At 39.1% G+C, this 18,252-nt stretch overlaps 1 protein-coding gene across 1 annotated transcript in view; it reads right to left on the reverse strand.

Moving 5' to 3' along the window:
* Nucleotides 1–16,693, reverse strand: part of ROS1 (ROS proto-oncogene 1, receptor tyrosine kinase) — a 32,304-nt gene extending 15,611 nt beyond the window's left edge. The window contains 14 exon segments of the mRNA XM_069804556.1: nt 235–746; nt 1,282–1,379; nt 2,546–2,730; nt 3,753–3,827; nt 3,830–3,871; nt 6,133–6,212; nt 6,885–7,108; nt 7,554–7,691; nt 8,905–9,053; nt 9,745–9,801; nt 12,617–12,647; nt 13,332–13,391; nt 15,072–15,125; nt 16,453–16,693. Coding sequence (XP_069660657.1) covers nt 235–746; nt 1,282–1,379; nt 2,546–2,730; nt 3,753–3,827; nt 3,830–3,871; nt 6,133–6,212; nt 6,885–7,108; nt 7,554–7,691; nt 8,905–9,053; nt 9,745–9,801; nt 12,617–12,647; nt 13,332–13,391; nt 15,072–15,125; nt 16,453–16,575 — 1,828 coding nt within the window. The 5' untranslated portion in view covers nt 16,576–16,693.
* Nucleotides 16,694–18,252: the final 1,559 nt, after the last annotated feature.

The following is an 18,252-nucleotide window of genomic DNA, read 5'->3' on the forward strand; positions in this document are numbered from 1 at the left end:
TCTTGCAGTTGACAAGTGAGTTACCAGTATGAACTTGTATCAATTTAACCAGACAATTTAGCTATTTTACTGGCAAATCTTGGGTTAAATTTTTCAAACTGATGTAATTCTACCTTTTCCAGCAGGATCTGCTATTGAAGTCACCAAAGCCTAGCATCAGGAAAAGGGAAACCAGGAAGTTATTCCTCTAGAAAGAAAAGGAGTGGACTTTCAGGAAGAAACAGGTGAACTTACTGCTTCCAGTAGTGTGCTCAGGTGGTCTCCAGCTGATCACAGCTTGGTTCAAACCAAATAGTGCCGTGAAAAGCCAAGGAGGAGTTGGTAAAGGAAAAGGCTGGGTTGATGCCCCATAGAAAAACAAGTGGCCAAAGCCAAAGTACTCTGGATATGCCAAATTGCAATCAATAACATACTCATTGAAGCTAGAACTCCCCACTGGAGAGACCTCCTCATGGAAAACTGCCCAGCCATCTGTGACAGTAAACATGTTATCCTCATAAACAAAGCTCTCCATGTCATTAAGTGGCACGTGTGATCGCAGTGTGTGAAATTCTGAACCATCAAGAAAACCTGACACAAAGGCCTGTTCTGTTTTGTTGAAGAAAGTAAGTCTCTTAGACTGGAAGCTGATCATGAAGTCTCTCAGAGCGCTGGATTTCACTACTGGTGAAGCTGTGGAGGCAGTGCTAGGAAAGAGTGGAAGGTTTGCTCTGTATATGCCATCCTCCAGGAGACAGAAGATACAGCTGGCCACGGAGCAAAATAGACCCAAATAACTACAGTGCAACTCTGTAGATGAGTCACAAATATTTTAACAGCTCAGAGATGTGCCTGTCTTTACACAGACAATAGGAAAATACTTTTGGTGTTATTAATATACATCCTGGGAGAATTAAGCACATCACTTTCTACCTTCTGGGAATTTGGCTGCTGGATTATTGGAGAATATTCTTCCATAATACTTCAAGTGTTAAGCATGGACATTTAAAACCATAGAGCTTCATATTCATAAAAGCGCTGAATGTCTGAAAACAAAATTTCTGCATTGGAAATACTTTATCTCCTCTGCTAACACCCTAGGGAAGAAAATGCAGAAAACAACACTGCATGGTGTCACTCTTGTTCCCATTGTTTTGTAGTTTGTTATTTGTCGCCAATTGCACTTTTGCTTTGGTAAGGCAAGAGTTTGAAACAGGAACCTAGATGACTAATGAAGTGAAGAAAATTAGAGAGAAGCTTTACAGCACCTTTGACACCAAGTCCTCAAAGGAGGACACTTACCCATTACAGGGATCAGCTATAACCTTCCTAGGGGATGTCACATAAAGAGGAGCGATGTCTTCAGCTGCTGTGCACTTCTCTAAATGGCAGACGTGTATCTGGGGAACGAGAAGAAAAACTGGTGATGCATTCATAGGGTGTTTGCTAATGAGCAAACAAGCTGACCTGAGATTCCTTCAGGGCAACCAGACATGAAACACCTCTCTCACAATCCTACGTCCTTCTGGGCTCCTGAGCTGTCAGTCACCCGAGTATAACTCTTGTACACAAGTACGAAAGCATCCACGACAGCTTACCCTGAAAGAGCTGTCTATCAGCCATCCTCCTAACTTCCTACATCTAAGCTGGAGGGAAAAGCCCAATTTGGGGGGTATAGGCAAACTGTACTTTGAAAACGATCTGGCAGGGAAGGGAAGGAAGTGATTTTCTGATCCTGGGAGCAATACCTTGGGAATTCTCTAACCTGCAATGGATTCAGAAATCCCTGCCATCAGTCTGCTGTTCTACAGCTCATTTGTATCTTTTTATCACTACTGCTTTTCCTGCTTCCTGTTCCCTGAGCAGTAAGCAAAAAGTCAGACATGGCAAGAGGATTGGGGGGGAAAAAAAAAAAAAAAAAATCACCCCCTAACCATTTAGGGGAACTTTCTAGTCCTTTGCGTGTTAGAGGACTACAAAGGTACATGCAAAGTCTGACTATTACCGTAATTCATGTTTTGTGAGTAGGGAATCAAGTGCAGGGTTGCCATCTACATTTTTACATCAAGTTCAAACAGTTGTAATCTGAGTTGCCATCACTGGTATGAAACACTTTCCCTCTTGAACATCTTTTGCCAGTTATGAAGGGCATTATAATCACCAACTAGTTATCTGACCACCTTCCTGAGGCAGAATAGGAACTGAAGAGGCTAGATGGAGAACCAAGTAACAGAAACAAAGTCATTTAGATTGGGTATGAGGTGGGTGTGAAGTCAGTCACAAAAACAAAGCAGTTAAAACCAAAGCTTTTTATGTCCTAAGGAGAAAAATAAGACAAGGAGACAGAGTTCCATATAGCCTGTTTGTTTTAAATACAACCTGACATTCAAGCCTTTCTTCTTTTTTAAAAATCTGAAATATATGAATATTATTAAAGTAAAAAATCTGTTTCTATAATTATATTTTGTGCATGCATATCTATCTATAAATCATATTTTCTCATGTAAAATAAATCACAGTAATGGTTCAAATGAAATAAGAAATTAATTAAGCCCTAGAGCACTACCTTTTCATTCATGACAAAGTATATTCTCTGGTACAGCCAGTCTACTGAGATGGACGTAATATTCCCTCCGCCAGCATAAAAGAGCATTAGGTCAGATACATCAGACATATTTGCAGCTCCTTTCACCCAGACTGAATTCCCCTCAGAAAAATAGACAACTTGCTGATAGACATTCACAGAAATTCCTAAAAATAGAAAGATATGTGCACACAGATAATATAAGAAATAAGTTTCATTTTTTCAGTTACTTTTTCTACTTGCCTTAAAAAGAAGTATTCTCCAATCTGCAACCCAACATCATTGAGAAAAGTTAACTGTTTTTTCTCCTCCATTTCTAGTCTTCTTTCTGATAATAAGGAAGCTTTCCCATTTGCTATGTAAGTGACATTATTATAGACAATTGCCCTTCAGAAAGGTAATCAGACAAAAAAAAGGATATGTAACATGCAAACCAACTGACACGATTGTCCCTCTCTGGGGCAAACATGCAACTGGCATCTCCTCACAAAGCACCATTCACTCTAGAATTCAAGCTAGACATTATCTGTGCCACCCCTGTACTATCAAAGGGTATTTAGTCAGGAGCAACATTCATTCTCTGGCATCTTTGTGGCTCTGTGAACTTCGGTAGATAAACTCAGATTGCCACATTGTCTCCAAGGACCAAATACAGAACCAGTGTAGATAAGAAATATTAGAGTGGCAAGTAATTTGAGAAAACATGGTTGTGTGGTAGCTTAGGCTACTAAATGCATCATTATAGAGCTCTGTGCCCCAGACTAGCTAACACATTAGCACACTCTTCAGCCAGTATCTTTTGACACTTCATATTATTTAAGTCTTAAGTTGGAACCACTTCACTTCCCCAAATTCATGTTGAGAAAATACAGTCATTAATCATAGGGAAACGTCTGCTTTGGCTTCATCTTACCTCGGTTTAGATACCTACTATGTAAAACTTCAGCTCTGAAGTAGCTGCCTAGATTCAGTGAAGAAAAAGTTGCACTGGGGAAAACAATTCATCTTTTCCCAGTGCCTGTCATTTCAAATAGGTCAAATTATGTCCTGAAAGTTCCTATTTCTCCCCATTGACTATAACGGGAGGCTAGATACTGTCTCTGGCTAGGTGAGGTGCATTCTGTCCTTGGTGAACACACAGGTCTAAGCAGTACTTGAGAGAAAAGAAGAAAGCCTGATCTGATTTTACCTGTAACGTTGTGGTGTATGACAGCATTTTGCAGGCACTGGGCGGCTTCAAGGAAATGTTCTGTGTATCTCTTAAAGACTGGTTTCTGGGTAGGAAGAGCCATGTTGCTTTTTCCTTAACTAGCAAACAGAGAAATTCAGAGTTAAGATAGATGACTGCAGCACAGAGAAGAGTGTTGCTAACTCAGATACATCATTAATAAACATGCATTTACACACACACGTGAATATATTCTTACACTAACAATGACAGACTAAGACTTAAACTTTTTGAGTGTTGAAAGTGGACAGAGTTATTCACCATTACAGTGCCCTCTGGCTCCTCACCCAGGGTGAGAACGCACCACAGGAATTTCACACCTTTGTTTCCTATAGCAGTGGTGAGTCCCTAGTGAGGGTAAGTAAGCTGAAGTGGGATATTTAACCCCCATGGGCCTCTTTGAAAAAAACCCGGTCAAACTAGAATATTATCCCACAGAGCTGGGGAAGAGCAAGGCAAGTATGTTTATTTCATGTATTTCATCATGCTGATCAGTGATTTTTTCAAGGAACAAGTAGTTTTCACAAATAAAGGTGATAACGGGATAATATGATCTCCTTCAAAGTTGATAATTTTTTTTTTTTTTTTTTTTTTAATAAAGTCACAGATTTAAAGTCAAGAAGGAGAGCTTTGGTCACGTAAGCTGACTTTGTGCTTATACAGGCCTAAGTAACTTACATCAAAACCTCTGCAGCAAATCCATACCTTCTGTCTGGGCTATGCATAGCTCTGGGAAAGATAGCTAGTCTTGCTTCTGAACCTCAGATCCCTGAAAATCTAGCACATCCCCTGCTAAATTGATTCACATGGTAGTTACCTTCATTTTAAAAAGTGGTGCATTATTTCAACTCTGAATTTGGCTAATTTCAGTTTCCAAACAATCCTTCCCTTTTTTTTTTCCCTCTAGTTTAAACAGGTGTCTGCTATCAGATATCATTTCCTCATATGGGTATCACAGGACTGTGATCGAATGCTGTCTTTATTTATTCCCGGATAATCTGCATAGATTGACCTGTATGTATTACTCATATGATGCACTCACTGCGAGTCATTTTGGTCATGATGTCTCCAGAGCAGAGTACGAGAGGCCGATATCACTTCCTTATCTCTTTTCCAGCAACATTTCTTGCAATCTAGCCCAGAGATCAGATTCCTTCCCCGACTCTACTCAGGGCTCAGACCTACACAGCTCAGCATCTGATGCAGTAACACCACTTCTGAACGTGATAATGAGGAAGGATTGCTTCTGTTCACGTTAGCACAGAGAGAAAGTGCATGCCAGTGCAATTCAGGGGGAATCAACTGTTTTTTTACCTGGTGACTAGTAAGGGGAGGTGGGATGGTTCCCCACCCTCAGAAGATGTTTTTTTTGGGGGGTAGGGTTGTTTGTTTGTTTTCTACCTTAAATTAATCGGTTGGTAATTGGCTTCACTTAATGAACACAGTCAGATGTACCAGTCTGGACATTTCACAAATGGCACAAAGGTTTATGGCTCAGGGTCAGCCAACCCTAGAGCAAACCTCTGCAAAGTCTCCAGATAAGGACATATCAGTGTGTCTGAGCTATTAAAAAAAAAAAAAAAGTTGTATTTTAAAAAGCACTAGAGAAGATGTACGTTCAGTTTCTCTAACCAATAACAGAAGACTGGCGATTCAGAGACACACTTAAAAGTGTTTGCTAGAGTTGAAGAGCTTCCAGGTGTTTGACAACTGGATTTCTTCAGGTGGAAGGGAGCGTCTTTTGTTTTCTTTTCCAAAGGTACATTTTGGTAACAGCGATTTCATTCTCATTTCTGCTCTATCTCAACATGTACTTTTCTCTGGCAATAAATTAATATTTCTGCAATTCTTTGAGTGATACTTAGAGTGCATCATTACTTTCATTATTAATTAGTATAGTAAAATAAATACAGCCATGAAAAAGCAACAAAAATTGATATGATTTCACATATTTGGCATGAGATAACTGAGCATGTTTTGACAAGAGTTTCATGTTAAGTATTTAAAATTATTAGAAGAAATACTAAATGTTTGTCAGCTGTTAAAATCTCATCTAGAAAATGGAAACGTGTCCTCCCCATCACTGTCTCAGACCACTGAAGTGTTTTTCATTTGGCCCTGCCAGCATCTCAGGTTATTACCATGCTGTGTAGCCTAATAATGTCTACAGAGAAAGAACAGGACTCTCTCTGATATGCTATTGACTCCTCAGTGTACAACTCCTTGTCATGCCCTGTTTACAGACAAAATACTATTCTCTTCTGCCAGGTACACAGCAGCCCAGCAAATGTGACTTTGTCCCCAGGAACAGACAGCGATAAGGACTCTGCTACTCTGGTACCTTTGGATTCTGGGGTTGTGATGTTGTCTTTGGCAGGGAGTCCAGCACCAACCTTGTTAACCGCCACAATACTGAACCTACGGTAAACCAGAGAGACAAGTTGGTTTGCAGGTTTCTTTTGAAAGATTGCCTGAGAAACATTTTATCAAGTAGGGCAGCAGCTACAGAAGTGCTTGACTTTCAGAAAAAGCCCATTTAAATATAATGCTCTGGGAAATTTATAATAAAAATAAAACCAACCAGAATCTGAATTCCCCAAAGGTGGGACAACAACAGAATCTTCTAAATTAAAATTCAAAATGGGGTTTCAGACTCAGAAGAGCAACTTGGTTTCATTTCAAGGGAAGATCTGTATTTACCAGTGCAAGCAGAATGCAGGCCTTTGTTTTTAAAAAAAATGAAGGAATTTTTCCAGGTGCTTAAAGGACTAGAGAGGACTGCTCTATCATTCCCTGAATATACTGAAAACATGTCACACAAGCTTAAAAAAATTAAAAACAGCAGCTAAGAAGATGCAGCTTGCTGGCCTTGTATCAAATTGCTTTTCCTTCCTTCCCATCTGACTTCCACATAAGCAGCCAACTCATCTGGAATAACTCCGTTATCTCAAGGAAGGTACCCTTGCTTTTGGCAAGAAGATAAGAAAACAGCATAATTGTGCAGAAGTGGTAATTAGGCATACCCTGCACTATCTGGGCAAGTAGCGCTACAGCACACTTGGCCATGTTGGTTATCTTTTCTTTTTGGCTCTCTAAGTGTTGTTTGGGAAGGTGGAGTAGAACTGAAAGCTATGCCCTCTTGAGGCTCTCAGCAGTTCTTGATTCCTACTGGTCAGGAGCAAGTTATATCCAACAATCAATTCATTCGGAAAAAGTGGTGGAAACCAGCTAACTTCAACAGTGTTTGGACTTGAACTCTAAATATCTTTAATGGCAGGACCTGTCGTAGGAGCTGCAAGAGGTAGAAACAACCGACTCTGGGATGGCACTTAAGAGATTTTTTTAGGTACATTTTTAGGTTTCATAGTTGTTGATTCATTTATACTAATAAATATGATTAGGGACAGCATAAAATTTCATCAACAATTAACTTTTTTTAGTGCACAGGAAAATGTGTGTTTATTTCAGTCAAAATCACATGCATAATTATGCACAAAAGTATCCAATGTGCCCTCACAATTTTGACCATGTCTGTTTCTGTGCACGTTTTTAAAACTAAAAGCAGGAAGCAGCCCTAAATCTCCTAGTTCAAACAAAAAAAGCCTGTAGAATTTTAGTTCGGTTTTCTGCAGCTACCCAACAGAGAACATACACATCATTCTGAAGATAAGCATCAATGTTTTCTGTGAAAGAAACAACAAGGAAACCTGAATGTTTCGAATACAGTCCTGAAAGATGCAATTAACAGTGCAATTCATTAACTCCAAAAGCATGTGTCTGGTAACTGGGACTAGATGGAGAATGGAGCCGTAGCTGAGATGTAATGATCCAAACTACTCAAAACACATATTCTGTGAAGGCTTGAAGGTCTTTGATTGTATATGAAGTTTCAGAAACTACCTAGATTAATGCACAGACACAATCGCATTTTTTCCTTCCTTCATCTGGCAGCTACTATGTAGGGTGTTATCAGGGCAAAAGAGGTCTCATACAACAACATACATATTTTAGGATACAAAAGTGCAGCATCCTAAGTTTAAATAAGAGGAAATTCTGGGAGTTATATTCAGCATAGGCTTTGATTTTCCATCCTCTCAGAACTTTTTCTCTTCTCTTTTCTTCAGAACATGCTACCAAATCTAAACAATGAGCAGATGGATGGAAGGATGGATGCAATATAATAGTAAATTTGAAGAATAAGGTAAAAAAACCCTAAAATAATAACATATTACAGGCAATGTATTTTAAACTGTTGATACATATATTACAGGTTTAAGATCCAAAGGTTAAACTGTTGATACATTTACTACAGGTTTAAGACCCAAAGGCTCCTAGTTACCCTAAAATATTTACAGTCTAAAGTCATTGTTCCCCATTATTTCACCAATGTTTAATTCAGAAGAACTTCCTGCTTAGCAAATTATCTTCACCTTTGATTTGTGGCACCAATTTTCCATGCTCTGTAAATTGGTCTAAAAGAGATGATGGCAAGATAAGAAGTGTATAGTTGATGCAAAAGAACATAATATGACAGTAAGCATACTGAGTCAGAACAAAGGTCTATCTAGCATCTAGCCAAGTATTGCGTCTTCGACAAGAACCAGAAAAATTTCTCTAGGGAAAAGTATAAAAAAAAACCCCAAACCTACAGTGATATTTCTCCTGAATACTCTCAGTCTTGGCATTTTATAAGCATGGCTCAACATGAAACAATGCCAATGTTTGCATTTAGTAGAACTCAATTTTTTCTTCCATTTATTTGTCCAGTCACTTTTCAAAGTCCATTTAGTAATTTTAATATTTAGGAGTTTAAATTTAGTAATTTAACATCCACATGTGCCAGGAAAGCTGAACATTTTAACTGCACATTCTGTGAGGAAATACCTTCATTTGCTAGTTTTGAACTTGCTACCTGCTAGTTTCCATCAAGGTCCTTATTTCTATGTTGGAGGAAACAGGGAATAATTGCCCACTTCTCAGCTTCTCTGTGCTACTCATGATTTTGCAAAACTCATCGTATGCCTGACATATTATCCAATATTTTTCTAAAATAAAATGAAGAGCAGAGAAGAACCTATTTCCTTGCAAAGTAAAAGGAAGTGTCCTTCCTTACCTCTGTGTACCTCCAGTCTTCAGGGAGCTGACTGAACTTCCAGTGGATAATATATTTCACCCCAGAGATGTTAGCTGGCTTCCACCCCAATGTGACACTGTGGTTTCCAATAGTAGATGCAAATGGTGCTCTAGGCTTGTTCAAGTAATCTGAGGGGAAAATACAATACAACAGTAAGAAAAAACCTTTCATGGCAATCTCTGGGTCTTAAGGGTAAAAGCCTATTACCCCACACACCTGAAAGCTGTGAAGCCAATAAAAACACACAAAAGAATATATTGAAAATGTTGCTGAATAAATCACGTGACATTTTAAAGACAGTTTGATAAGTAAGCCTGAACTGGGCCAAGCTCAATGTGACCAAATGTGACTACAACTCTGCACTTGTGGAAATGTACTTTTAGTTACAGGTACTTAGTCAAATTTTGCTGAATAGAAACCTAAAGAAAGTATGGGAGACTTCTGAAGAGATTTTCAAGGGGCCTACTTCAATAGCACTGTACTGGCCCGATAATTCCCATATAAGCTGCAGGAGGTTGTGGCAATGATTTCAACATAGCAGACAGGTCAAGGATGGCTGCTCAACAAAGTATCATCTTAAACAGTTGAGACTGGATTCAAAAAGTCTCATGTCCATGAAAGGGAGGGAAAAAAGTTTTACTATAAGGTAGAGTTAACGTCATTGTATTTGTTAAAAGAAGAGTGGTAATTTTCTGATTAATCAAAACACTCAAGACATTCCTATTTTTTCAAAGAAATCCAGATAATAGAACAAGACTATAATCTTAAAACTGAATTTATCAGACTGCAGATTGGACACAGGACCCTTTGCAGACTTACTTAGTGCTTCAACTCCATATGCATCCTCTGCACCACTACACCAAAACTTACAGGAAACTGTCCACGTAGGGTATAGAACTCACTGGTTAGTTTTGTGTAAAGGCAAACTTCCTCCTGGAATTATGCAGACACATTTTAAATATATACAAACCCCATGGAAATCATTACATTCATTCTAAAACATAGCAGTATCACAAACTCACTCCAAAGATCTTCCCAAGAGCCTTTCCACCAATTCACTGCGCACTGAATTGGGGTTTTCCTCCTTACACACTATCCCTTTGTGGAAAGCACAAATATGGGGCTACATTAAAGTTGGAAATAGACTTCAGTGACAACCACAGAGTTAGGAGGTAATGGTTTTCAACTTGGTAATGATATGTTCCACATGTTGGATTTCACCATTTCCTGCTTCATGTATTTCCTACGAATGAGGCACATTCTTACAAATGTACTTTCAGTGAATTTTCAACATAGTTGAAATTAGTAATTTGTAAGAGCAGCAATGCCTAACTCACACTTCCTTGTTAGTAGTTACTCCTTCTGGTACAGTCATGTCGACAAGCTGCAAACATAACAAATAGCCCAGAGCAGTGAGTTCTCCACACTCACATCCTAAGAACAGAAAATTCCTAAGAGTCTTCAGTTTAGGTGGGGAACATAGATAGAGGGTTACCCTGCTTTATAGGTAGAGAGCTTAAGAAGAGGTAGTAACATTTTCCAGGTGGGTCTCAGTAGCTTAAAAATTACATGCAAGACTGAGTCTCCTGGAAAGCCAAAATTTTTGAGAAGTGATGGTTTGAGCTCTGTTAGACAGGCATTTTATTTGGGCTCATTTGATTCTGCAGGTTAATTTGGCCTATAGAATCTTGAAGTTTGCTTCATACAGCAGCCATCTTTCAAGTGATAATTAACCTTTAGATAACTCAGATGTAATTCATTATGTTAAGTGAGCAAATTTTTTTAATCACTCTTCCTATGATTCCAGGATATACAGTTCTGGCACCCTACGGAAACTGATAAAGCATGTTATTTATTTCAGACAACACAGTTGCAGCTGAGATGGATTTTAAAACTTGCTTAGCAGTATATTTCTATATACATTATCTCACATTTAGGCATTCAGTGCCAAGTGCAAGTTTTTTCCAATGTTTTCACATTCAGAGAAATAAAATACTTCCAAGTGACTTATCGTGACTGTTAGCAGACAAAGATGCGGGTATTAGCAGACATCAGTTATCAACCATACACTGGAGCTTTCGTTTACAACCAAGATTTGTTTAGTTTGTAGGGGACAATGTCCCCAGATTACATGCTGATTCATAGTACCTTCTGCTTCATTTAACACAGACATTTCCGACTATTTGTTTTTTGTTGTGTTTTTCTTTCTTCTTCTGATCTTTGTCCTAACCATAAATCCAATTTTTGCTTGAGGTAAGAGGATTACTAAAGCTCCTAGTCTTAGAAATTTTGAGGAAAATTTGCCATCTGCTCTGCCTGAGAACAAGAAATCCTCGTATATTCTCCTCATACATATGCCCCTGATGAGCCAGATTCTGCTGTGCTTTCATGTGAATATTCCCACCGAGTTCAGTGGCACTCCCCTGTTCCTAGGTGAAAGGTAATATCTAACAGGAGCAATACTACCAGATTTCAGTCCCAAGGTGTAGTCACACAGCAGAGCTGAGCCAACGCCAAAGGAAAAGCCCCCTCTTACACCCGCTCCTTTCCCCTGCAGACTGCAATGACCTGATCCTGTGCATGCAGTGACCTGGTGCTTGCCTGACCATGTGGGGAGTCAAGTCAGCCAGCTGATCCAGTGGAAAGATAATCCCGCAAAAGCCCTTGTAGAGTTAGTGAATTTAACTGGCATATTGTGTGGCCAGACAAGAAGAAAAAAATAACAACAACAACCACCACCCCACACACACACTAATTCTGTGTTTCTACAAAAGTAAGTTGGTTACTTCTTGGGCTGTTCCTACACTCCAAACCCACCATTTAGCATATTTGTAAACCTTTGTCATGGTCACAGTTTCACAGATTAAAAAGCATGAAAAAAATCAATCCTTTCAATCAAATTCCAGCTTGCCAGTGGGTTTGTGTTCTACTCGGGATTCCCTCCAACTCCTCCATCACCTGCTTGAAGTGTGTTGCCCCCATCTGGGTACAACCTTCATACTGAGGTCTCAACAGTCCCAAACACAATCCTGCAATCATCTCATCCCCATCCCATCCGACGCTATACGCTAATGCTAAAAGGGCCCCAGAAAGGCACTCTTTAGCAGCACTTCGTTGCCTCATACTTATTATTGTAAACGCCAGTCCATCTGCAGCACAGACCAGGCACTCCCCATGTGAGATGTCTTTCTAAAGGGCAACATGTTGCCCCTTACCGAATTGCATTTTACTTCATTTGGACTCACTACTCAGTCAAGAGTGTGTTTTGTCTTCTAGCTCCCACTTCTTGTTTCTGCTTCTCGCCAAGCTGGTGTCATACCAGCCTTAAAAAAGCACCCTCTCCGGATCATCTTTGATGGCATTAATGAAAAACTGGATAGAACAAGACTCCTGTGAGAGCCTAGAACACAGTTTAAATAGGTCTGTACTGTGTTCTGTACTGGTGTGATTAGTCTTCTTTCTTTAAAGCAATATTCTTTGCTACACAGCAGTATTTAATGCAAAGATTCCTTAGCCACCATGCTAGAAAGAAAGGATTCGGGTACTCAACTCATTCTTCAGCTTTAGGGAGCACAAACAATTAGACCTGGATTGATAAGTTTGTGTATCTACACTGCATTTCTTAGCACTATGTGAACATAGTAATCACTGAAATAGTGACTTTTTTTGTATTGATCTGATAGCATTTAACTTACCTCACATGGTCTGGTGTATGTCTTGTTCTGCCAAGAAGCAAATTAATAAAATGCAGGATTAACATAAATATAATCACAGAGTATTTCAAACAGATAATATCAATTAATTAAAAGTTTCTTACAGTGAAAGTACACTACAAAACCTTATCGCTGGCAAATAATGGAAGAAGGAAAACCCACACTTGAAAAACCAGAAAGTCAACATTAAAATGATGCCAAGGATGAATGAGCTTCAGATGTTCAAGATGTCCAGAAAGAAGAGCAATTTAAAAACTATCATGGCAGTTGTCCCAGACCAGTGTTAATTCTCATCCGTCTGGTTTAGTAAAAGCAAGAAATCAAGCTAGTAAAGACCATGTGCTTCATTTACATCTGCATACAACCAGTAGGCCCCAGTAGAGTAAAATCCTGAAAAGCACTAGTTCTTTCTCACTGCCTGAAAATCTGGGTGAGTGGTTGAGCTTAATGAACTGTAAAACGTCCCCACATTTTGACAAACACAATGAAAACTTTTGATATTACAGGTAACTCCCACAGCAAGAATTATTGGCTTCCTCAAAGAGAATTTATAAACGTACTGAGGAGAAATATGGACATTCCATCCTTTCATAGAAACACTGCTCTGGTTAGGTTTTCCACATCTGCCGTTGGATAAGGTACTTGACGGACTGGAGAAAAGTGCTATAGAGCCAAGGCTAAGGCAATACTCACACATTCCAGCGGGCAATTGATTTGCACCGTTGCATTCCAAACCTGACATCCCTGTGTGCACTGCAAAGGCAGAGGGTGGCTTTAAAAAGAACTTTGAAAGCACATTTTTAAAGAGAAGGGACACTCCGGTGCTACGGGTGAGGACAATAGTTCGATATTCAGCTGCGGTAAAACATTCCGCATGACCAAGTCACTTCGCTTCTTTGTATCCTTGTTCCTTAGCAATAAAATAGGCATTTACAGCAGTTAAACTCTGTAACAAAAATATTAAATACACCAAAGATTATAGGTACTCAGATGCTACAGTAAGGGAGTTATGTTGTATAGTGCCCTTCTCATTGTAAAATCCAATATAGAGCAGAAGAAAAAATAAGTCATTCTTAGAGATCGGTTTGTGCAAAACAGTAGGTGTTCAACTACCTGCTCACCTCTGTTAAAGACTTTGACAGCCTCGCGTGTAACGAGAGCACTGAAAGGACTCGGGACACCCGAGCAGACGGTGACTGTCACCTGGGGAGAGCGCTCAGCTTTACATAGGCCTTGGGAAAGGGCTGGTGCACAGCTCCGGGGCAGAAGGAGCCCTGGCTAAGACAGCCTGGGAACCAGTCACCCAGCCAGCCGTGATGTATGTGGCTAGTGCTGCCTCTCTCCCAGCTTTATTTTACCACTTGTTCTCTGTGGAGAAGTCACAGATGTGCACTATGCCGCACAGCCAAGCACACTGGGAAGCCATTCAATGCAAGCCCCCCGCTCTCCAAAGGGCAAAGCATCGACTTTAAAACCATGAGTTTTCAAAGATGTAATAAATATTATGTGGTTTGGATTTGATGTTGGACTTTTCTTGTTTATTCTGTCCCATCCACTTCTTAATGGTCATGTACGTTTGGTTTTTTTAAAGGGAAGCTGGAAGGGAACAACTTTGGAAGCAGGAGACTGATATCAAGCATCGCAAAGCCTCATGAAAAAAACAGTAAGACTTGATAACACTGAGCAAAGATACACAGTAACCTAAATAAGTGAGTCAACCTTGCTGTGTATTGTCATGACAACAGAGCCTTTTATCGTCCCAGCATCATAAATGACCCAGCCTTCCTAGATACCAGGTGCTGAGAGGCTACTTCTCACTAGTCTCTGTGGAAAATATTGATGACTGAATTCTCCACTGCTCTCCAAAGAGTATATATAACCACCAACTTGAATTACATTTGCAATCTGAACTAGAAGAACATCAGCTAAAGTCCTCACAAGAATGTTCCTATGGAAAGCTCACATTAAGCTAAAGAGCCCCCGATGACAGACACAACCATCTGAAGTCCTATAGAACTCTAAATTTTCAACAGCTATCATTTTAAGTTTTCTCCCATCAAATCACTGAGAAAACAAAATAAACAACTGTACAAAGGTAGCTGAATAAAACAGTCTTAATGATTTGCATTTTGGAGAGAACACTAGTTTTGACTCATTTTCTCAAAAATGAGTGATTATGAACTTTGTACATCACAAATGTGAACATGACTCACAGCAGAGACCCACATCCTTTACACATTTTATTTAAACAAAAAAGATAGTTGTGTCTTTAATAATTTGAGCCAAATCTAAGCACACAACCTACTGACTTATGCCAGACAGGCAGCTGTGCACATTTATGTGAAGTCTTTGACAATATGATCATTGTACCCATTTTATTGAAACAGCAGTAACATAAAATGTCAGTAATTAACAAAGTAAACCATTACTCACTGCTCCAGTGATGTCACTAACATTGCAAAGGTTAGTAATTCCAAGTTCTTCTTCCTATAAGAGAAATACATACATTTTTACAAAGAGTCAAAATGTTTCTCCAAAATTCTTTGATTAAAATATATTAAAGCATTGGTTTCTTATAAAACAAATTTTCTTTGTATAACGTTTCCTCATTTGAAGAAATTTATTGTTGACACACCAATAGCTTCTCACTTGAGACTAATTTCAGAGTACGATCAAACAAAGACATTGGCAGAATCAGTTGGTGTTAATTAAGTTATCTCAAGTAGGAATTTGGGTCTCATCTCCTGATTCTGGTTCACTGAGTCAATCACAAATGCTTCATAAATATGTTGGGCACAAATGACAAAGCCAAGTGGCTTTGACCTCTTGGGAGTAGAAAGACCTTCCTTCAAAGCTAAATGCCTTTTGTCTGGCCTCCTTTTGAAGGGGTTTTAAGCAGCCATATGGTGACCGCCCCTCCTCTCCTGTCAAAAGTGCTCTCGAGCTAAGGTGCTTGGTTTTTCACATCATTCAAAGTGTGCAAAACTAGAAATATTTTTAAATGCACTGTATTTTTAAATGCACAGACAAATGTACGAAATAAAATGGAGCAGGTGATAGTCCTCTGCAGTAGGTTTCCACAGTTAGCCCCAAGGCACAAAACGTCCTTTTTACAGGCCAAAGGTACATGGTCTTCTAAACAATATCAACGTTTCAGGCAAATAGAAACAAGGAGGTAACTCCTGAAAGCCTAATGCAGAACTATTGTTTGGATTTGAGAGGTTTTGCTTATCTTTGTCATGCATCAGTAGAAAGAAAAATAATAAATTCCACTCAACTACTCGAAGGAACACTAAGAAAGCATAAGATTAAGGATATAACCACTTACTTCAATACTTAAAGAAATACCCACAATTTAAAGCATAGATGACTTGAAAAAGCAGCTGAAACTAGTTTAAGATAATTGGGCAAGCCACAGTTTCCCAGACTATTTCTTGTGAACTTACAGTTTTCCTAGGTTTATATAAGAAAAGTCATAAACTAGACAGAAACTGATAAGTAAAGTGAATAAGCTGAAAGAACTAAGTTTTCTCTCCACTACCCCTCAGGCTCTTCAGCATTTATAGTAGCTCAGGAGCTCTTGGAACATAAGTATATAAAGTATAAAACGAAAACCTATGCAATCTGGTTAATGGGACTTCTTCCTTACCAAGTTCCACAAATTCAAATGTTAAAAATTAGTTCTGAAACTCTGCTTTTACTCAGATATGTTCTTTAAAATAATTTTGAAAAAGCTGATATGTAACAGAAAATTCCTACAGTGCTAATAGCCATCTATCTTTCAAAAGATTAAGTACAGTTTTTCAAAAGTTACCAAATTACTTGTACGTAAGTTCTGACAATTTTTTGAGAAAGTACAGTACACTGCAGAAATCCATACACAGTAAAAAGCAGCAAGTCTGTTTAGCAGGAAATCCCACACGCAAGTGTTCCTCATAACTTAAAAAATGTCACCTGTCAATCTGATTCTTTCCTTGACATGGCAATATGAACTCCTTTTAGTCTAGATAATGGAGACATGACCATGAAATTTCTGCATTTCAGTTTATTAAATATTTTTTAAATTTTTGTTTACACTCCACTCCTTCAACAACTTTTCAGCTTGCAGAGCACTTTTCTTAAAATTGCACAAGATCTATTTCATAGTTTCTCATTAAACTACTGAAACAAGAGAGTTGACCAATGAAAGTCAGCATATCTCCTTACGTAAATATCATTAAAGTAAAGAGGAAACTAAGTGCAATGTCTTTAATCAGGTGCTCCAAGCAACACGGAAACAGGGAAAGAGTGAGATAAAACTGGCCTAATCTTCATTTCTACTATGATTAAGCTATTTCTAAATATTTTCAAGTTGATACAATTAAGAAAAATTGTTTATGATGATGAATAACCTTGTTAGAACACTACAGTTCATATCAGTCAGTACAAAAACATTAATTCTCTATTTTAATGGCTGTTTCCAAATGTTCCATTTCCACACCAAAATACCACCCAAAACAGACCCCTGTCTGCCTTCTGATGCAGTGTAGACACAAACTAACAAAAGCCAATCTGCCAGGGGGTCTCTACATGAGTGGGCACAGTTGTAGTGGTAAGTTTGTGCCCATATCATGGAATAAAACTGAAGCCAATGGATAAATCATATATCTGATTTAAAGAGAGGTGAAGAGTCCTACGTAAAGTTGGAGACTCACATTTAAGAGGTCAGTGGGAATTCAAGCTTAAGATACATCCAGCTCCCGGTCTGTGGCACATCTCTGTTGTACTGGCAGAGCTACCCACAGAGTCATTCTGTGAACTGCAGTAGGAAATCTATCCAGCTTACATATATGTATGTATATATGAATCCATGTTATGTCACTTTTGTGCATGTGTATTATGCATTATAAATAAAATGTGTTCTTTTATAAATAACATAGCATTTTGATGATCAGTTTAAACTGACATATCCTGTCATTGCTGCTTAAAGAGGGGACCCACTTTTCCACCACACCTTCCCAAGCCCCACTCACTTGCCAAGCAAACATTCGTGCAGTCATGCAATAAACCAGGCTAAGAATCTCGTTAACACTAACCCAGCAACAACAGAAGTGAATTGGTTAGCATTAACCTGATGCTGTTTTCTCCAATTTGGGCTGCAGCACAGCCCACCCATGCCTGGTAGGCGAAAGGAGCTAAAAGCGCCAAGGCAGGAGGAAAAGATAAGCCAGGCTGGAGAAAACTGATGGATATTGCCAAGAACATGGCTTAAAGGTGGTCAGAGGAAGGACAGGCTTTGTGGAGCAGGCTCCTTCCTTTTCTTCCATTTGTCCTGGGAAGCATCTGGGGATTTCCTTGCGCATTATGTCTGCCTCCTCATCACCACTCAAGGGAACTCCTAGATGACAGTAAGACTTGTCTAAGGTGAGCTTAGCTTTCAGCTACAGAGGTGAGGGGGTTACTGCCCCATTTTCTTGTCACTTCTCCACTTCAAAAGGATGCTGCCCCTGCTGCAGCCCAACAGCAAAGCTGCTCAAGAGGGAACTCCTTAGCTCCAGCCAAAATAAGCCAGTTTAGTCTGACTGCTTAAATAGTAGCTTTTTGCTAATCCAGCTCATCTTGGCTGAAGAAGCTT

This window comes from Haliaeetus albicilla, chromosome 17 (assembly GCF_947461875.1).
Source record: "Haliaeetus albicilla chromosome 17, bHalAlb1.1, whole genome shotgun sequence".
In the NCBI taxonomy this organism is placed as follows: Eukaryota; Metazoa; Chordata; class Aves; order Accipitriformes; family Accipitridae; genus Haliaeetus; species Haliaeetus albicilla.